This window comes from Taeniopygia guttata, chromosome 20 (genome assembly GCF_048771995.1).
Source record: "Taeniopygia guttata chromosome 20, bTaeGut7.mat, whole genome shotgun sequence".
In the NCBI taxonomy this organism is placed as follows: Eukaryota; Metazoa; Chordata; class Aves; order Passeriformes; family Estrildidae; genus Taeniopygia; species Taeniopygia guttata.
The window spans coordinates 10,733,474-10,755,015 of record NC_133045.1 but is presented as its reverse complement, the minus strand read 5'-3'; the positions used below and the strand labels follow the sequence as shown (position 1 = coordinate 10,755,015).

At 49.7% G+C, this 21,542-nt stretch overlaps 1 protein-coding gene across 2 annotated transcripts in view; it reads right to left on the bottom strand.

The window, feature by feature from the left end:
- Window positions 1-21,542, bottom strand: part of LAMA5 (laminin subunit alpha 5) — an 84,880-nt gene that overhangs the window by 44,087 nt on the left and 19,251 nt on the right. For both annotated transcript variants that reach the window (XM_030288688.4, XM_072917164.1), the window contains exons 3-6: window positions 4,655-4,772; window positions 1,195-1,313; window positions 702-872; window positions 167-264 (exon numbers count right to left, since the gene is read on the bottom strand). In XM_030288688.4, the coding sequence (XP_030144548.4) occupies window positions 167-264; window positions 702-872; window positions 1,195-1,313; window positions 4,655-4,772 (506 nt within the window). The remainder of the gene's footprint in view (window positions 1-166; window positions 265-701; window positions 873-1,194; window positions 1,314-4,654; window positions 4,773-21,542) is intronic.

The window sequence follows — 21,542 nt, the reverse complement described above, 5'->3', positions numbered from 1 at the left end:
TTTGTCTGGAGCAGTTTCTGCTTCTTTCTCAAGGCAGAGCCACAGGCAGCAGTGATGGCACCATTACAAGCTCAGGACAGGACACAACTAACACTGGTATCACCTTTCATTCTCAGAACAGTAATTCAAATGGTTCCCCAGAGAACTGGGATTTTGCAGAAGGTACCTGTACGGGTCGCTGGGGTCTTTGGCATCGCAGACGTCGGCGTGGCCGTGGCAGACACAGCGCCCTCCGATGCTGATGTCCTTGATGCTGTAGTAGTACTGGAAAGCACAAGAAAAGCTGGCCATGACTATTTTTACAAATCAGATTCATAACCATTCTACTCCAGACTCAGCAGGACTTTACCCAGTAAAACAATGTGTTGGGGTATTCCCTTACAGTGCCATTGTAGGCTGCAGTATCTGCCTAAGGTAAGATCCACCACCTCTAACAGAGCCCATCAGCTACGAGTGGGGGCTCCCAGCACAGCCAGAAAGCCACATGTGACACCAAGAGGTGTTTCTCAGTTCCACATTGTTGGTGTCCTTCCAAGCAGCCTCCAACTCCTGCCACAGCAGCATCTGCTGCAGATGCCTTCAGCTTTAGACTGAGAGAAAATCCCCACAGGCAACAGCCAGGCTGTCCCCTCCCAGAGGTGGCCTGCACAGCCCTCGAACACTCCCACCTCAGCAGCAGGAGGGACCCAGGCCTGCCTTACCCTCCTGGTGACCGTAGGGTCCCTCAGAGCTTTGCCCATCAGGTGGCCCAGCAGAGTGTTGGTCTGCAGGAAGCGCAGTCGGATGTTGGTGGCTTTGGTGAAATTCCGCAGGAGAGGAGAGTAGGAGAAGTTCATGGCTCCTGGGCGCCCGTTCACCAGAGACACAACAATCTGTGAATGGGAGGAGGGAAAAGGCCAGGTTGGACTAGCCTGCTCTAGTGGAAGCTGCATCTGCTCATAGCAGTGAGTTGGAACTGGGTGGTTCCACCCCACACCATTCTGTGAATCTGTGAAACAAATCTGTGTAGCCCTGTGGGGTGGGAGGAAATCAATCTCTCCAGATGACACAGCTCAGCTCTCTGTCAGTCTCATTTGGTTTAACTGAATACTTTTATGTGGTATCCAAAAATGGAGAGGCAGCCCATTAACAGGAATACCAACAGCCACTGACCACCCCTGGGAACTCCAGGGGATGAAAACAGGAACTGCTCACCTCCCCGTTTTCCAAAGGCACGATCCGGGAGTACTCAGTGGTGCAGATGGCATGGTCATCCCTGGTGATACGGTCCACAGTGTGCTGGCCAAACTTCTCAATGCAGTCCCTCTTTGAAGCTGTTCATCAACCAGAGATGAGAGCAGTAAGAGAAGGAACAATTCCCAGCCCTCGATGGGTTTTCCCACGCTGACCACAGCAGAGATGGGTGTACAATCTTTGCTAAGCATTTACCACACAGAGATTGCTTTGTTTCATTAACTCTGTCAGGGCTAAAAACGTGTCCTCCACTAAGAGAGGGTGTCATTCTAACAGTAATGGGGGTAGGAAACTCGCCAAATCATCTCCCTGCAGTAAATGAGGATGGTCAGAATAGCCACTCTACCTACTGCCACCACCTGCACAGAAACCCACCCCTCAATTTTGGTACTAAGAGTTTAACCAGCCTGAGATCTGACTGGTCTCAATCTGTTGCCACGCTGGCAGTGGATTTGCTACACTGCTTCCACTGAACTGCAAAAGGGCTCTTTGCTGCAAAAGGGCTCTGCTCCTGGTGTAGGAGCTGCACCACCATTTCATGTGGCTCCTAAACCCCCTGGGTCAGTCCTGAAGCCAGCACAGAACCCACAACAAGAGCAACCACAAGCCACAGTCACTGCTGGGACATCTCCCACCAGGCAGACATCCAGCAAGCCATTGCTCTGCCTCTCCCAAATACTGCAGGTCCCCTCCTCACACCTTACTCTGAACTCTGCTCTTAAACCAATGCCACAAACCAGAAATGCCAAAGCCACCAAGAACCACTCCTTGGGGACAGCAAAGGAGGGCTCCTGCCACTAAGTGGCAATGCAAGGCTGGATAAAGTCAGGGAACAGGCATCACCAGGCAGCTGCTCTGTTGGCTTGGTGACCTGCCTTGGGGACACCCAACACCAACACTGTCCTTGCAGCTGCAGGAATGGCCTGGCTTCCCAGGATGACTGCTCCTGCCAGTCCAGCACCCCTGTCCCAGATGTGTGACATCCCTGTGCTGGCAGAGCCATCCAAAGCTCTGCTGGGGCAGCTCAGGGTCTGACTGTGCAAGGTGGTGAGCACCTACATCCACCCATGCAAAAACCTACACAGTGCTACTCTCAGGGACTGATCCTCAGGAAGAGCCTGGACAAAGCCTGCTGCTCCTTCCCACTCCTTTTCACCTGTGCCAGGAGCTCAGAGCAGGGCGTGCTGAAGTGAATGTCACCACAGCGCTCCTGAGGGTACTTCCATGGGGAGAAAAAGGAAGAAAAGGCAGCCAACACAACCTCCTGTTCCTGCCAGCGCTGCTCAGCTCACACAGGAAACTGAGGGGGGAATGTTAACCCAATTCATGGGAATAATCTTCCAAAATCTGTCTCAATCTGCCTCCAGAAGGCAGGTCCCCCACTCCATGTGCTGCATGTTAGGCTGTGCCAGGCAGAAGGAACAGCAAAGAGGGAGCAGAGAATTTCTGCCTCCCTGCCTTCGCCTCTGGCTTGCACCCATCCACACCTCGTCTCCAAAAAGTGGCCTTGCTCTGGGAAACACTGCTTTGGCAACAGCAAGAGCTCAGTTACATCCACAGGAAGATGTGGAAATATTTAACATCAGGTCTCTGGCCGCCAAGGTTTGCTTTACCAGGTGCTTTTTTAAAGGCAATTTATTTTTAAAGCCCCAGGCAAGGAACCTGTCACCACCAGCTCGAGATGATTGATTTCCAGAGCGCTGCCACGGCTGCACAGAGACAGGATGCTCAGCCCAAAGAGCTACTCAGGAAAACCAAAAACTCCTCCAGTTATTGCAAAATCTGCACTACCGTGTGAGCCAGAATCTGGGCATTCTGAGCTAAACCAGAGTAACCCATTGGCCTTAAACTTTGGCAGTTTAAGGAAACTGCTAAAACTTTAGCTTTAAGGAAACAGACAAGTACAGAGCCTCACCCAGCAGTCACTTCTCTCCTCCCACAGAGCTAAGCCCAAAAGCACCTTGGCACCTCCTGTGAGCTCGAGGGACAGCGCTGAGCCAGGGTGGACAGTGCCAGCATCACCTCTGGCAAGGCTCACTGGCAGCTCTGAAGAAACCCTGCATTTCTGCCAGCTGCTTTTAACCCTGGTACTGACCTGGCAGTGTTTTTATTAGACCACCTACAGAATTCCTTGTGATAAAAATAAACCTCTGCAGAGGACTTCTTGTGCTCGCAAATCTGGCAGGTTTTGGAGCAGCCCAAATTCCATGGGAATTTTCCACTGGGCTGTGTCACTGCATCTCCCTTCTCCAGGGAAGGGCTAACAGGGCCTGATGTTTTGGGAGGGAAGGGGACTCCAGATGTTGCAGCACTGCCACTACACACAGGAACATGCCAGTGGGGCAAGAGCTCCGTGTGCAGCTCCAGACCACGCAGGAACAAAAGTGTAATGGGCCCCAGGAGAGGCTTCAGAACTGGCAGAGAAATACTCAGAGAAGATAGAAGAAAGCACAGCAGGAATTTGACAGCAGTAATTCCCTACTAGCACACAGCAGAGAGAAAAACATCCGCCCCGGAGAGGGGATACCACGCAAAGGCAACACAGAGGTAACATGTCTGCAGCTCTTCCTTGCACAAGAAGGGGCCAGAAATCCAAAGCACAGCCTGACAGGTAAGCCAGAAATATGAGCCTTTAGGGATATCCCAGGGCAAGGCCTCTGAGTGCTCCCAAGTCCTTTCTTGCCAGGTTTTAAGCTCTGGCTGCAGATCTTAACTCACATCTTCTCCCAATTACTGCTGCTGCTTCTGGGAGGAGCTGGTGGTTAACAAGTTCCTCGGCATCCGGCTACCCCACAGACCCTCTGGGAGAAGAGTTTTGCAGAACCAGCTGTTTCTTAAGGTTTTAATCAGAGAACTGGGAAGCCAAATGCACAGACTGGATCTCCCTTCCAGCCAGCTGTGTCTGATCCCACCTTGCACAGCAGCAGGACAGCAGTTCCCTGCCCTGCACAAGCTGCAGCCAATCTCTGGTACTGATAAGCACAAGGGAATGTTTTCTGCATCCAGACTTTTCTGTGATAGCTGCTGCTTGGCTTCTGGAGGAGGCTGAAATACAGTCTGGGATGGTACAGGGAAGAGACTGAAACAGGAGGGCAGGGAGGAGAAGATAAGAAATCTCACCTTCAGACCTAGATCAACAACACCCAACTGCAGACACTGGTGCCAACTTTGGCACTCCCCTACACCATGACAGCGTTTTAAAACATTCATTTAGTACCAGAGAGTAAAACAGTTCTCCTGTCCTGAGGAGCATTCAGCCTTCAACTCTTGCAGCCTAATTGGGCAGATGAAACAGAAGACATGTCCTGCATCACAGCAATGACACAGGAACTGCTCCAAACCCAACCCTGTATTTGCAGAGAGTTATCTTCACCACAGCCTCACTACTTGGCACTGAGCTGCAGCCCCCTGTCATACTCACAGGCAAAATACTGCCAGGGCTCGTAGGTGAGGCCAAAATCTGTGGATCGCTCCAACACCCAGAGGTCAGGACGAGGGGAGTTGGCAAACTTGATCAGGACATATGCTACGTGGAAGAGCTGAAAGGAAGGAACACAGAGTTAGTTGGCTGCTTGAAGCATCCTGAAAAGCAGAGAGAACTTCATGGAATCCAAGTGCAATAAATGAGCTGGCACTTTGCAGCCCCTGCTGCCCACAGGCAGCCTGTGGAGCAAAATCCTCCGTATCTAAAGGGATGGTGATAGGACACGGCTGCTGCAGAGGCAGATCAGGGAGCTCAGCTCCCACTGAACACAAACACAGCTCAGACTCTGTGGCTACAGGCTGTGCTGGGAGACACCTCAGGCTTAGCCTGAGCAGGCTGCACTACAAACAAGCTGAATGCTGCCCTGGGGACTTGGCTTTTGGGCTCTTTGTGGGATAACAGGTGACACACCGGCCTGCCAGCCAGGGAACATCCAACTGTACCTTGCAGACAGTACCACAAAACCCCTCTTTCTGTTTTTTTTTTTTAAGGCATTCCACACACCAGCCCTGCTTCACCGACGTAGCCTGTGTTTGGAAGCCTGTTCCAGAAAAACACCAGCACAGCTCCTCTTCCCCAGGTGCCACAGGGAAGGGAGAGCAGGAGACCCATTTGGCTCCAGCACAGCTCCAACACGGGGCTGCTCCCATTTGTCTGGACACTGACATGTGCACACACACTCCTGCCAAGTATAAAATAAACCTAGTCTTTAAAGAACTACAATGTCAGTGCTAGAGAGAAACAAAAGCCCCAGCAGAATTTCCCTTCCCCGGCTGGCACAGGCTCGCTCCAAGAATCCCCACTCCATCATCCTGTCACAAAGTGATATTTAAAGGCAAATAAAGTTCTCTTATCAGAGGAAATTCCTAATGTCAAAAACGGCCCAAAAGGGAGTTTAGGGCTTGAAAGGCAGAGATTTATAGCCCAGGAGTCCCTCCTCATGCAGAGCTGGGGCTGTATGAGCATACACCCCACCCTGAAGAGTGAAGTATCCAGAGGGACATTTCTGCAGGGGAGGAGAAGGACAGCTCCATGCCCATCCCAGCCCTGCAGGAGAGCCAGAACAGCAGCCAGCACCTCAGCCCTGCCCCGGCCACACGCATCGCCCAGCCAGAGGGCTTCCATTAATAACAACATGCCTCAGAACAGCCCTGACAATCCACAGACTGGGCAAGTAAAGGACAGGAGAAACAAGAAAGATGCATTCAAATTCACCAAGCCATCTATAAAGCACAGATCCTGCTGGGGTCTCTCAGACAAGGGCTCTGAGTGCTGGTGTGCAGATGTGGAGCAAGGGGATGTGGGCACCCCTGAGGACTGGCACAGCTCAGCTCCCCCCTCGGCAGGACATTCAGGCAAAAACCTCCCCAGGAGACTCCCAAATGCTCCTCTGGCTCTGGGGCAGCCTCTCCTCCACTTACCAAGGGCACTGGTGTGGTTCCCACTGCAGGCTGGTGACACCTGAAAACACACCTGGGTGTAGACTAAGGGGGCTTGAGAGAGATGCTCAGGGAGGAGTGGAGCAGATCCAGCTGGGAGATCCACAAGAAGATCGAGCACAGCAGGTCAGAGGCTGTTCTCTGGCTGGGGATGGACAGGAGGGTGGGATTTGTCACCACTCTCAGGGTTTGCACTGCTAAGGACCGGTGCCATCCAGAACAAAGAAACCAAAGCAGCCACCCAACTCCATTCTCTGCTGCCAAAAGACTTTCAAGCCCAGCCAAGGGGGAAACAGGCATCCTTTTCAAAAACTGAGAGAAAACAGACCCCAATGCTGCTCTAGTTCCCCTCTGTGACAAACATGCTGTCAAGGCATACAAGAACTGGGCTTTTTTTTTTTGAGGAGCAGCTTTTTCTGCCTGCTTACCCTCTCAGCAGAGCTGGTATTTGATAGTGAAGCCCAAGAGGCTTCAGCTCAGGCAGCTGCTTTCTCTGCAGGACCAGTTCTCACAGCTCAACATCTGCCTCTTGGCATGGGAACAGGGCTGGACACCAGCCTGTGAAGTTACACCTTCCCTCTGCTCTAAACCCTCCTCCAGCTTTATTCTGCAGGGCATAAATTAACGCTCCTGTTGGAATCTAGCACTGCCTGTAGCTGCACAAAACTCCCTGTGGCTTAAGAATACCTGTACATGCTCATGCCTCAGGCACAGGGGATTCTCTGCTCTGAAGGAACAGCAACCACAAACACAAATGTAGAAACGTGAGGTGCATCCCTCTCTTCTGCCTTTCTTTTTGCAAAGCCAATAATGAATTTACTGCCAGTAAAACCCCACGGAATTTCTAGGGGGTCCTCCTCTTTGTTCAGCTTTATGCTGGAACAGAGTGTTCCTAATTCAGTGTGCTGGAGTCCAGCCCCTGGCATGCTTCTGGATCTCAGAAATCCCCTCCCTCTGGAGAGCATGGATTACCACGCAGGCAAATTGGAGCAGCTTTTGCCCAAACAGTGAAATGTGACACAAAACCAAGCCTAGAAGTGAAAACAGCCAGAAATAAAACCCCAGCGCTGGTGGTTGCAAGCTCAGGTGTAAATGGCCCTGGGGCAGGGCAGGGTCCGGACCCCTCTGAGCCCTCTCCGGAGGTAGAGATGGTTTCAGAGCATTCAGACACACACACACCCCGGGCACTGTGGATAAAGCAGTGGCTGTGCTTGTGGGAGTTCTCTGAAAGGCCAATCCCAGCCCCACTGGCAGGGTCAGATATCCAAGTCCACCGCTTTTATCTCCTATTCCTGCTTTTCACAGCAAAGCACAAAAACCTCTGGGTTCTTGCTGGGTATGTCTGGATCATCTGCAACACCTCAGCTGAAAGACAGGGCAGATATTTGCTCTCCAAGCCAAACACAATTCCTCTCTCAGTACCCAAATCCATCTGTACCACTGCTGTTACTGCTGGATTTTATTCCAGTTGTGACCACAGTCTCGGCACACAAATAAACCAGCCAACACTGCACAACCCCTCCCCTTCCAGCATGAAGGGTCACTCCTAAAGGAGCACAGAAAATCTTCAGGAGTCTGTGACCACAGTGACCCCAAATCTGGAACAAAACCCATGTCCTGGTATTCAGGGGGATTTTTGTCCAGTCTGGTGAATCTCCCGCCCCTCCATCCAACATCCTTATCTTTTATAGTATCTCAGCCTGGCCAGAAAAAATCACAGCAAATTGCCTGTTTCCAGTGCATCTGCTGAGAAAACTCAGATGCAAAGATGGAGCAGTAGCTCTAAAAATAGAGCTGGCAGAAAAGCCAGACTTTTCATTCCATGTTTAGTTCCAGTACAGCTCTGCCCAACCAATATTGCAAGAGAAATGGTTGAGTTTTTTCCCAAAAAAATCCAAGCTTTATTTAGCTCCTATTATCAGCCAGATGAATAAAAACCTCTATGCTCTCAACCACTTCAGACATTTTCTTCATGGAGAAAAGAGGTGAAACACCAGACTTGATGCTCACACTTGTCTCCAGGCATGCAGATTTCTTATTTTCCCTACCTCTGGAAACACGCCAGGTACAGCTCAACCTTTGACTAGCCTCTGGAATTTCATAAAACGACCTTCCAGCCAGGAAATTCTGACACTACTTTAATTAGCAACCAGATTTCTTTGAAAATAGTAACATCTCTACATGGAGCTGATGTTGCTGTTAGTGGTTTTGAAGCAAGTTTCCTTAGTAACTATCACTTGCAGCTGCCCCGGTGCCTGAAAGGATGAAGCAAGTGCTGGAGCCAGGAGGGGAAGATGGAGATGAGGGTGTCCCAAACTCCATCCACTTGTGCCTTTAGATGGTGGGCAGCTTTATCCAGCACCGAAATACCATTAAAATATAATCCTGATTACTGCCCAGTGTCACAGTGCAAATTCCAGAGTCAAAAGAAACTCAGATGCTTTTGGAGCAGCACATTCTCTGTCCATTTGTTCATCCATCCTTCTGTGTAAGCAGCATATGATGGAAAACTCTCACATTTTTTCTCTATTCCTTTCCTCAAGACACTGATTTGACTTTTCCAGCTCTGAGAGGTTGATGAGGGAAGAAGAAAACAAGCTGGAGCAGGTCAGTATCCTGTGTTGCTTTGGTGAGGGAGCTCTGGGGAAGTCTCACTGATGCTCCAAGGCACCTCAAAGCCACGCAGAGACATTCCTTCACCAAAATAAATCTTCACATTGTTGTAACATTGACAATTACATTTCCACCAGCAGCACGAGGGGCTCTTTTTGGCTGTGAGATGAGAAGGTCTGAGCAGGCTGTGCTGGCTGGAGCTACACCCAGCTCTGCTCCCAGCCCTGGACCCTGCAGGAGGAGTTTACCACTCGCTAATTCTCCACAGGACAGATTTATTACCTTTGCCCTTGACTTATGAAAATAGCACCATGTGAAAACAAAGTAGTTCATCTCTCCTTAAGCACTGCTCCAGATCCCTGTGAAGTGTGTGTGTGTGGAGAGCATTACCAGCCCTGCTCATCCCTGCTGGAAAGGGATTTCCTGGGAGGGTGGGAAGGACCTGCTGAGCAGGTGCAGCTCAATGCCAGGGCACAGGCAATAACTCCACCCTTTAGAGGCACATACAAAACCTACAAGCAGAGAAAGCAGGTAAAGAACTGCTATGGAAAGTGTGGGGAAGTGCTAATTTAATTTTCCGCTTTCAAAAATCAAATTATTTTACTCCCTCCCAAGCCCATCCATCCCCCTCTGGTCCATCAATGCAGCCACAAGCCCACCTGGAAAACGCAGAGATGTCAGAGCCTGGAAGGGGTTATCAATCCACAGTGCCAGGGGAAACAGCTCTCTGGGAGCACAGGTCACCTCTGTCACAGCCTGGGCGAGTGGCTGCTCTGCTGCCATGAATCAGCCTTGGCAACGCTTGGCAGCGCTGGCACCACATCACTGCCAGCAGGAAAGCCAATAAGGTGCTTTTTTGTGCACCTTTTATCCCCACAAACAAATATGCAGGAGGTGGAAAAGCCCTGGAAAGGCAGAGAGCTTCTGTCTCACTTTGAATTTCTCCAGGTCAGTGATCTGCCCCCTTTGCATCCTTTGCAGGTAATCATTTATTCTCATGGAAGCAGTGAATTTACTCATTAACAACTTGACTGTCCCTCTGCTGAGCTTCTGCAGTCCTACAGCAGATTTATTTCTCCCCAGCCCATCCATCAAAATCCTTTAATAAAATCTCTCACATTTAGTGTGTGCCTACTTTTTATTTTCAATCACTCAAGAACTACTTCAACCCTTCCAGACAGCAAACAAAGGTGCTTCCCCTCCAAGTGGGCAAGGCTCTTTATCCAGTCATTTTTTTTATGAAATACCCAAGTGCCTGAGAGCAAACAAACCCCACACATAAAAGCACAAAAGTCAGTGTTTGAAAGAGGGGTGTGAACTGAAATATGCTTTGCCCCCATTTTGCTCTTTTCCTCACAGCAACTCCTGGCTTGTTCTTGTATGTCTGTGTCCCAATTCTCACTCCTAAAAACGATGTTTTTTCCAAGTTATTCATGGAGGATTACAAGGTTCTGAATGAGAAGGTTCCCTATGCTTGCATCTCACGATTTTGACAGCCAGGCTTTAGAAACAACCAGCCATCCCTTTCACCACAGGGGAAGGACAGAGGTGCAAAGTGGCAGCTATTAAACACCTTGGTAGGGTGGATAAGCACCCTACTACTCTACCCAGAGAGGTAAGCAGTGAGACTCCATTTTACACCAACCTGTTTTCAAATTTTTCTCTCAAAACTCTGGGGTTTTATTGAGACAGATCAAAGAAAACACTCTCCATGAAGCCACAGACTCAGAGCTACCAGCCAGCATGAAACCTGCTCCGTGTCATAACAAGCAGCAGCAGCAACCCAATACTTTATGATGTTATTTTCTAAACAGTGCCTGTTCCCCTCCTAAGCAGCTTGGCTTAGATGAACAGCTGATGGAGCATTTTCCACAAAGGATTTTTTCTTTAAACACCACTTCTGAGAAGGATTTGGCTCGTCCATTGATTTCACACACAGCACTCCTTTATCTTCACAGCATCCTCCTGTGCAAGCTGTCCTTCCCCTGCCAGTGCCACACACACCTCCTGCCAAAGATCCTTGGGGGACTAAATCTGCAGCACTTGGCACATGGCAGGGCAGAGCAGTGCCATCCCTTGTGGCCTGCACAGTGCTGAAGATCTGGACAGCCAAGTTTTGGGAATGACCTCCAGCAGGGCAGCAGCTTCAGCCAGCTGGCACTAAGGAGAGGCACAGAGCAACATCCTGTTAAATCCTACAGCTGCTAAATCCTAACAGCTACAGGTGCAGCATCCAGGGATGCTGGCACACCAGCCTGGGCATGGTCAAACACAAGCCTGTGCTTAAACCCCAGCGAGTGGGGATCAGCCCTTTGTGTGTGCCCAGCAGCCACCCAAAGGTCACCCAAGTAACCAGAGGCACCACGGCAGAGCCAAACTGGTCAGGCCAGAGGGGGATGGCTGGAATTCCTTGGGATGAGGCTTCAGTCACTCACAGAGAAGGACTTTGCCCACATCAGCCTCTCACTGCCAGTAGGAGATTCCTGCACTTGACTGACAAGGAACTTTGCAATCTTGTAGTTGCTGGGCAAAGTGTTAAGTAACCCATTAAAAACAAGACTTAAATATTTGCCTTTTAGCCCAAACTTGAGCTAAGACACGCTCAGGGAATGGCTAAGTGGACTCCCCTGTCCTGAGGCACCCTGTAGAGGGGTACAAGCACTGGTCTGCAAGGCCAGCTCAGCCCAGGAGCTGACTGAGGCCAGACACTGCGGACAGGGTCAGGTGCCTCCAGCAGGACTCCCACCCTCCTTAATCTTAAAAAATTGCTTTAATCCTCCTGCAAACACCATCAGAAACCCTGCACAGAGGTGGCTGTAAAGAGGCCCTTAAAACTTCCTGGTGCTGCAGAGATAAGACACTGTTAACTACATTAAGGATTTCAGCTTCTCAGACTATTTACCTTGAGGTGTCAATTGTCCTTGATGGTTAAATGCTTCTAAAAAGCCTCTGGGAATGTTTGGTTTTGGGGTTTTTTTTTTAGGAGTTGTGTGTTCTGGGAAAATATGTGAATTAATAATTAGCTGGCAGGATTAGCAGCAGTTTATACCAGGGTCTTTCTCCCAGTGAAATACAGTATTACATGAGAAGAAGGATAAGGAAAAAGGTGACTCAATGGAAAAGAAAAACCCTTTTTATAGAGACACAAAGTGCCCTAATGGTTCTCGCTGTGAAGAGCCACGTGCTTGTGCTGTCCAATGTGCAGAAGTGAAAAAACCAAAGCTCCTGTAAGCAGCTCCAGGCAGACAGGTGAGCAATAAGCAGGTGTCCCAGGAAAACTTGGTATTCTAGAGGAATTTAACTGCAAGTCACTCAAATACAGCCAGCTAAATAAATCCACCTACTTCATCAGAGAGAAAAAACCCACATGATTCTCAAGGCTGATTTTCAAGGGGCCTTGTGTCCACTGCCTTAATTATCCTCCCTTAAACTAACATGAGTTTGAGACTAATTTTAGCAAAATGAAAACTACACCATAGCAGAAACTCTTGTAATCCCAGAACATACAGGAAAAAAAAAAAAAAGCCTTCTTATAAATAGAAAAAACGGGGAATTCCAGCTTGCTAATACTAACTGGCGTGCTTGCAGCCTAAATCTGAATTTGCTAAGGAAAATCCTGACTTGAGGGATGTCATCTGACTGCAGTTATTTGAGACTGCGAGAAGCAGAGTCTCTTCAGGGAGCTGTCACTCCACACACCAGGAGAGCAGGGTTTTTGTAACTAATGGGAAAGAACTGACTCAGCTTTTAATGCCAGATAGACTTTGAAAGGAAATAAATAAATCTCTTTGGAGTGCCCCATTCTGCCGTGGCAAATTCTACACAAGGAGCACATCTCTGTCCTGGAAGGAGATGAGCAATCCCTGTGGCCAGGATAAAGGGCTCAGCGCCTCACACTGAGCTCCAGCATGGCACTGATCTGGAAATGAACTTTTTAAGTCCATCTGGGTCATCCTCCAGTGTTCACATGGACAGCACTCCTCCAGAGGGGCTGATCCCCTTGCCTGTGCTCAGGGAACAATCTCACACCTGTATTTCAGGTACATCAGCTGGGTGCTTTGTGAAGAAGACCCAGAACAAACAGATAGGAGTAGAATGACTGCCACAACCTCTCCCCACATGGCTAAAAAACCTGATCTATTAGTTTTTGGGGAGAAAGTCCAGATTTAGAGACAAACCTGTCCCTCTTCTCTTCCCCAGTGACTGGCCATCGCTGCACAGCAAGCACAGCTGGGGGAGAGCCCAGCTCAGCCCCTTCCTTACTGCCAGACTGTCCCAGCAGCTGCAGGTATTGTCTGTGAGGCTCCCTGGGCATCTGCTGCTGGGACAGAGAGCAATGGGCTCCAAGTCAAGAGCTGTAAAACTTTTAGTAATGACAGCCCTGCCTGGTACCTCCCATTTATCAATGTGCAGTCCAACACGGTAGAAACTATGACCTTGAGCACAAGGAAAAGAATTCCATGAAAAATCCACGTTCATTCCTCTACCTGCCAATGACATCAGTGCCATGAGAAGACTTCACCCAGAGTTCATCAGTCGCTGCTACTCGTCTCTCTCCTTTCCTCAGAGAATAAGTGAGCAGCTCTGGGTGCTTTGGTTTTGGTGTTCCCCCAGCTGCCTGCGTGCTGACACACAGGGAGCAGTGTCTGCAGCCGTGCATTGTTTGCTGTTAAAACACACAGGAGGAATCCGTGGCTCTGGCAGCGGGTGTGATGGAACCAAGCCATGAGAGCACGGCACATTCCAGAGCCAGATGTAGGGGCACAGCTGTGACAGAGCACAGCTCACAGCCTCTCTCCTCCCTGACAGGAGGCAGAGTGCCCTTCTCACACCTCCCCCAATTCCCATCCCTACAAGCCACCACAGCACAGCCTGCAAGGTGCACGCCACTCGTGCCCTGATAAATAAAAGTCTGCGTGAATCCCTGATGGATTGTGTGCCTCCCCCGAGCTGAAGCTCCCACACAACCAAGCAGGAATTTCAGCCTGCACGGGCCAAAATTCCTCAATTTCCTCCAAAAAGCTACTCACTAAAAAAGTCTGGTCTGACCCTTTGTACCGCTTCATTTCTTCTGCTCCACAACTAGAAAGTGTCACAGGCAGGACATCAATTTTTGCACCGTTGCTGTATGGAAGCAGCATGGGCTGCTGAGGATTTGGGAGTACTGAGGCAGATTTGTGTGTCACCAACACTGTGCTGCTGATGTCTGAACTTATCAAACCCTGTCTGCGGGTAAATTACACCCCAATAAAGATGGGGAGCCTACAAATATGGAACCCCTGAGGGCATTTCAAGCCAAGCAAAGAAATTGGTGGATTAAGAAATGAGTCTGCCTGGTTCTCAGTGTGGGTTCAACCTGAGAACTGAGGTCCTGAGAGATACTCAGCAATTTTCAAAACCATCTTTCAAGAAAGGATTTTTGTGTGAACATGTCTGAAACCCCCTGGAGCCAGTGTGACCCTGCAGCCCACTGTATCCACCCATCATCACTCTGCCTTCAACACCTCCCAAAACCCAGGCATTTAGAGAGAAAAATCTGCAATGCAGACACAAGGAGACCTCTCTCCCCAGGGTTAGCAGAACCCTGATGATGTAACACCAACTTCCCAACAACCTGGGGTGGGAGGGTGAAAAATCAAGACAAAATGCACAAGTGATTAATTTCTCCTCATTGTAGAAGTGTCAGATATCACAAGATGGATTCCTGGAACAGGAATGCAGGGGAGGAAAAGCTGAGGAGGGTCCATGGAGAGGACATCAGCAGTACCTTTCAATTTAGGCCAGGTATTAAGAGCAAAATCCTTTAAAAGACCAGTACTAAAAAATAAAAACTAATGAAGTAATAGATATGATGTCATACAACTCTGAACATAATGAACTTGGATCTAACAGATGGTACCAGTCAAACCAAAAGCTGTCTCAGGTGCTTCACAAGCCAAGGCTGTGCAGAGCAGTTGGTGGGAAAAGGAATCATCCTGAGTAGCCAAAAGTTCAAATCTCCTTGAACTTGCTCTGCCAGTTCACTCATATTCTCTGAAGTACATTATCTCTGCTTGCAGGGTTTATTCCAGCCTTTCATTGTTGTCTTATCTCCAGCCTTTTCCTGCCCCAGCTTCAAAAAGAACAGAGAGCATCACAGAACAATATGAACGAGCTAAAAAAAATATATATATTAATAAGCTCCAGCCCAAAATGTTTGTCAACCAGGCTACCCAGCACACTTGGAGAGTCAGGAGGGACTTTTGCACTAAAAGATGGGGAGAAATAACCTCTCCTGGCTGATGAGGACAGGGCAACTATGAAATTCCCCAGACCAACCTATTTGCAGCCCATCAGTAAAGTCAAGCTAGGCAGCATCCACTGGGATCACAGGAGCAGGGAAAAAGGCAAACACATCTCAGTTATGTTTATGCCAGGAACACAAACTGTGGTCCATTCTTGGCTATGATGGACTAAGCAGCTTATCTACAGCTCACAGTGCAAACTTTTTGGACAACAACCCTGTAAGCAGTTGATTCCTGCAGTTGTATTTGTGAGAGTGCACTGAGAAGTGTTTCCCAGGAGCTGGAGAAAACAACCTTTTCTGTCTGGCTGTGGAGAACATGTCCCAAAGAAGACCTTTTCCTTGGACAACATCCATGCATGACTACTGAGAGAAATCCCCACACATGTCAGAGCAGCAAGACACATCCCAGGTGGTGGGCAGCCCTCTCCTGATAGCACAGCAGGATCCACACACCTGCACAGACCCAGAACAGCACTCAGGCATCCAAGAGATGCCTCAAAACACACCTGAGCTGAGCTTCTCTACGATGTCCAGGACAACAGGTCCTGAAGCTCTTCTCATCTGCCAGTTAAAAAAAAAATACCAACAAGATGAAACATAAAAACAAATCAAAAAGCCCTAAATTGCCTGGTCCCAGCACCTCCCACACTGTCCAGGGCTTGTGAGTCCCAGCCCCATCAGATCCCAGGCTGTGGCTGTGGGACTTGTGCACAAACCTATCTGCCCAGGAAGAGCAGGGCTGTGACACAGAGGAGAATGGAGACCAGCATAATCTCCCCAGATAAGGCCTGGCTGTGGTGAGAGGAAATTGGCTGCTTTGTTTCCAAGCAGAACTCCCTGGTGAGCACCTTTCTGCACAGCCTGCATCTCCTGCCAGCCCTGTGGGTCACTGCTGGGCCCAGCAATAAATCCCTGGGCTGGGCTCTGGGCCAGCACAGCCTGCAGAGGGATTGCTGTGCCCCTCTGTGACAGCCCTCCCTGGGACCCGCTGAATTGGGCCCTTTAGACTCGCTTCACATCTTCACATTTCCCAAAGAGGCCACTGTGTCCCTCCACTATTTGCTCATTGAAGGAGCAAACCCATCCATCAGACTGATGCTAACCAAGAGCAGAAGGCAATTAGCAATCCCCCAGCTGACTCATCAGGGGTTCCTGCATCCTGGATGTGCTGCACGGTGTTCACCTACTCTGACCACGCTAAAAGTCTCTCAAAAAGCAGCTTTGAGGTCATCCAGGCTATTCACATTTTGGGTTATTTTTAGAGGTCCAAATAACGTTGGGATATCCGGGAAGACTTCACAGATTTAGTCCCATTCCCACAGAGTTCAAGACCAAATTGCTCACAAACTCATTTTATCCTCAAGGGTTTTTTCTTAATGCTTGGCTTATACCCTTCTGCTTCTATTGGTATGTTAATTAGTTCTAAAAAAAATAATCTTATTAAACATTATTTTAAAGTGAAAATCTGTTGCAGTTTTTGTGGTCAAAGCAGATATTTTAAAGCATTTCCCACATCGGGAATAAAGGTCTAGAATATCTGAAAAGTCCCATCCTGCCTTTCCCATTAGTTTTGGGGTGTTGCCACAGAAAATGTGAAAAGCAAAAAGACTGGAATAATTTTTAAAGGCACATAGGCAGGAGAGAGCACAACAGGTGATGTAGACTCCAGGTCAGGCCTTGCAGAGATGGCAAGTACAACACTAACAGCTGTGGCACAGGGGTAACTTGCTCATCGTTCCCATTTGGATACCTGTGCTCCTTACACTCCCCAGAGGCCACAGGGGCTGCATGCCAGCTGCCCATCCCAGGGGCAGAACAGGGATCCCAGCAGAGAGCGGGGAGAATTCCCAACCCTGGGAATCAACCACCTTCCCCCACCCACTGGGCTGCTCCTTCATTTCCTGAGAAATGCTTCACTTCTATTTTCCAGCTCGGCTCTTTCAGTCATCTCATTCCCTTGCTGGGGCTCATGCTGGCTCACACTCCTTCAAATTTTAATTTTAAACCACAGAATTTTTTATATTTTTCCCTTTCACACTATGAATTATCATCTACAGCATCAACCTCTGCTGCTCTGCTCCCAGGACTCCTTCACGGATGCAGTCTGGTTACAACACCACTTCCATGATTTAGGTCCTGGGCTGCTGCTACGATCAATGACAGCTCCCATCTCCATCTTTCCCAAGCAAATCCCCTCAGATCTGAACACTGTCACAGCTGTCCCTGCCATCACCACCCCTCAGCACCTCCAAGCTGGGTGCAGTGACTACAGACGAACTCTTGCAGATGCCCAAGTTTGTCTGTTCTAACCCCATGCACCTTCTTGACCAAACAGGAAAGTAAGTGCCAAATTTGGCAACTCAGCTACCTGACATTAGCTGGAATGAGTGCTGGAGGATATCCTCCAAGTCTCTGATTTGTGGAAGTGCCCAGGCCATGCTGGCCAAGACCACTAGAAGCAAGCTGGAGCATCCTTGCTAGGACCAAAGCCAATGCTGGCAGGGGATGGTGTAATCCACAAAACTGGAATTCACCCTCCTCCTCTTAATCCAAAATAGCCCCAATGCTGCTCATCAGCTCAACCCAGAACTCAACTGCTTTGGGGTCAGATGAGGAGAAAGGAATCGTAGGAGGCAGCTTTAAGTGGCAGCGCTGGAAAGGGAATGCAAAGGGGCTGCTAAGGATTGCTGCTGTTTCTGCTGTGGGGCTTGGTTCTGAGGGCAGAACCCAACACTAAAATCCAGTGAAGTGACTGTCACAGCCTGGGGACAGCTGAATCCCTGCCCTGTCCATCACACCAGTGCTGGCTCCCTACAGCAGCCACCCGGAGAACAAACCACACTAACTCACTTGTCCACAGCATATTATGTTGTGAAATATTTATTGCCTCCCCGATCGGAAGAAAGAAACATTTCTCTCTTGGACATAATGAAGAACACATTTCCAGCACTTAACAGCTGGAAGATGGAAAGGTGGCCAAAGAAAATCCCTAACTATTTTTTTTTTTCCTCCTTTAAAGTAAGCATCTGGAAAACTAATTTCTGGGGAAGAGAAACCTTCCTAAATCAATCCAAGGAAAGAGTCGAACTTGGTCACAACTCACAGGCAGGGGCTGATAAGATCATAGTGTGAGTGTGATATCAACAACATGGATTTTGTCTGCCCCTGTCAGCTTGACTCCAAGAGGATGAGGAGAGGCTGTGTTTGTTTAATGAAATGCAGCAACTCACACTGGCAGAGATGTTCAGTATGGTTTTGATCACCCACTGAAATATCAGGGAGTTTTTTAATCTCCACCCCACATGGCTGCAGCTGGTACACTCTGGGTGATGCTGGCACGTCCCCGACCCTCTGGGATGACAAGTGAGATCCCTCCACTCCCCCAGCCTCAAACTGTCCCTGGGACCAACTCCTCCTGCCTGTGTCAGCATCAACACGGGGAATAACAACTGGCACATGTGCTTGCAAGCAGAACACTGCTTTGCCCAGGCCAGAGCCTCACACCAACCCTTCCAAAGGATGAGAGGGTCCCCATTCCTGTCCTTGTGTGCTAACACCATTAATCTCCACACCCTGAGCGCACCTCAAAGTCTGGAGGCAGTCACTGGAGGCAGCTGCAGGGCTACACATAATCTGCCAAGGATGCTCTGTGCCATGGCTGATCCACCACCTAAAGCTGATGCCAGGCTGCCCAAATCTGCCTCTGCTCCAGGCTGCAGAAGGTCCTGCTGGATGGGCACTCCCCAGGTCAGTGCTCCTCGCCCCCACACCTCAGCAAAGCCCTGCTCTGGACACACCGAGGGCTCTTCCCAGAAGCACAAGCAGCTGACAAGAACAGAAATGCTCCACTTTGGATGAGATGTCTGGGAAAATGTTTCTCCTCTAACTTTCATGACAGGTTCAAATTCTTTCAGAGGGAGGGCTAACGCGGGCTGTTTTTAAAGAGGCGCTGTGTTTTTGTAGCCAATAACAGGAAATTTATGGCTCACTGTGTGGTGGGACACAAGGCAGTCCCCCTGGGGCAGGCTGCTGACTGTCCCCACCACGGCCACATCCTGTGGGCTGGCTGTCACTGCTGCCCGTGGAAAGCACCCAACACCCTTCAAAGGGCCAGCAGAAGATGTGAGGGAAAAGGGGAGGCAGAACCCAGAGCCAGAGCCTTTCCAGATGCCCCATCCCATGCACTCTGTGTCCTGTAGCTGTGGGGTAACTGAAGCCTGAAGCATCTGTCCAGATTTGTTGCAGCTATGCTGAACGCCAAAGGCACTTCCAAAAACGAAGTGTGCCACATCCCCTGCCTTGGGGACAGGCAAGGAGACTCCCCTCCCTTCCTCAATCCCTGTCTGCCACATACCAGCCACTGGGAGAAAAGATGCTTCTGGCAAACTCAAGACTCCTCTTTGACAAGCAGGGTTAGCTCACGCTGTTCTCCAGCATTATCCACCCCAGCATGGGCCCGGGCTGTGCCAGAACAAACAGCACATCAAATAAACAACACACTGAGACAACGCACGCTGCAGACACGTGCGGTCACTCTGCTCTCCAGCCCAGCGGCCCCCACGGCTCAGACACCCACAGCAGCTTTACCCTGCTCCCTGTAAAGCCCCATGCTCCTCTGACCTTTATTTAAGGTGCAAAAGCTCACAATAAATGTCACTAAGCTCTCCTACCCCTTTCCATGGTGCCCCAGCACAGTTGAGGACCAAGTAGGAGTAATTACCAAATAGTTCCCCCTCAGCAGTAAGAAAAGTAAAAACCATGTACAAAAAAAATATTCTTAAATCCTCCCCCATTCTTGCAATGCTCCGGGGCTGCCCAAAGCAGGTTTTGATGATGACAAGAGAGAAGCCCAACCCAACTGCAACAGCTTCACTTTGCAGAGGGCTGATGCTTTCAGCACACCTGGTCAGGAAGGGTTTGGCACACAAAGAGCAAGAGGCCAAAGCACATCACTGTAAGTGCTGCTGCTGCTGGGCAGCACTAATCTCACACTGAATTTCTGGCAAAGCAGCAGCCAGGGAGGAAGGAAGCGACACAGCCCCGAACTCCTCGAGCCCATCCATCGGTGCGTTTCAGGTCATGCTCCTGACCCAGTTCCAAACCCAGTGGATTTTATTTGCAGAGCGCAGGGAGCTGCGCTGCCAGCCAGGCACCTGTCACCCCTGTCCCTCCATTTCTGCAACCTGAGCCAGGGCCACCACGCCATGAACACGCTCACATCCTGTCCCAGCCCCTGTCCCAGCCCCGGGGACACTGAGGCACGCAGGGCAGGAATGCTGAGCTGCACCAAGACTCGCTGCTGATGCTGGGATGTGGGGAAAATAAACCCCAAAGCCTTTCCAACGCCAGCACCAAAGACAACACCCCAGCCATCTCACGTTTCCTCCTTCCTGGTAGTGTAGGGACATGACAGCAGATGCAAGTCCTTATCCCCACTCCCTGCCCACAAAAAACATCACCAGGGGCAATTCACTATCCCTCGACACAAAAAAAGTGGACTGGAACTTGCTAGTTATGGATACAGCATGAACAGGGGATTACAAACTCAGCACGCCTGGAACACCCAGTGCATGTCCTCACTGGACATGTGTGCAACCATCAGCACCACAGGAGTTCATCTGGATCAGGCTGTGGGATTTGCTCTGATTCAGGCAGGGACAGTGCACCCCACACTGCTGCTGAAATCTGGAATCTGGGCTGGTCCTCGGAGCAAGAACCAAGGACACGAGGCTGGTACTTTGCAGATGGCAATAGCGTTGTTGTAGCACATCATGCCACTAGGAGATTAACAAGAAGCTTTTACTGATCTTTTATTGGTGTGAATGTCCTAAAATACCTTTAGAGCAGCCACACAATAATAACAACAGAATAATTCTGCCCTTTGCTAAACACTCTGCAGTTCTTGTAAAGGCAGAGCGCTTCAAGTGCAATTTAGCTTTGAATACAGCCCAGTGTGTAACAGTGATATGAACCATGGGGTCTGCAATAAGTGGCTTTTGGGAAGCAGTGGAATCTCAGCAGGACAGCAGCCTGAGCAGGTGTGGCTCCTGAGCAGTCAGATAGCTGCACTTCAATCCACAGGAGGCCACTGTACTGTAAGGATCTACTCCCATGGGGAGCTTTATAAATATTTTCCAGGATAAACATTTGTAAATAGCGTCTTTCAACACGTCTTGAGAACAGATTCTTGATGTCCTGTTTTCAAAAGAGAATCATCATCTTCAAAGGCAGGGAGGCAAAGCCATCCATGCAAACAGCATAGCTACAGCAATGCAGTTTGGCAGTGGTCTGCAGAGCTGCTGAGGTGGGTGTTTGCTCTAGATGTGTGTCTCCCAGGCACAGCCAAAGCCTCCCAGCCCCGTTCCCAGGTTCCCAGGCACAGGGCACATCACCCTGCAGCCTCCAGAAATCCGATCTGCCTGGGGAAACGTGATCGCCTCCACTGCTCTGCTGCTGAGGGACACGGGTCACATTCTGCCAAGATCAC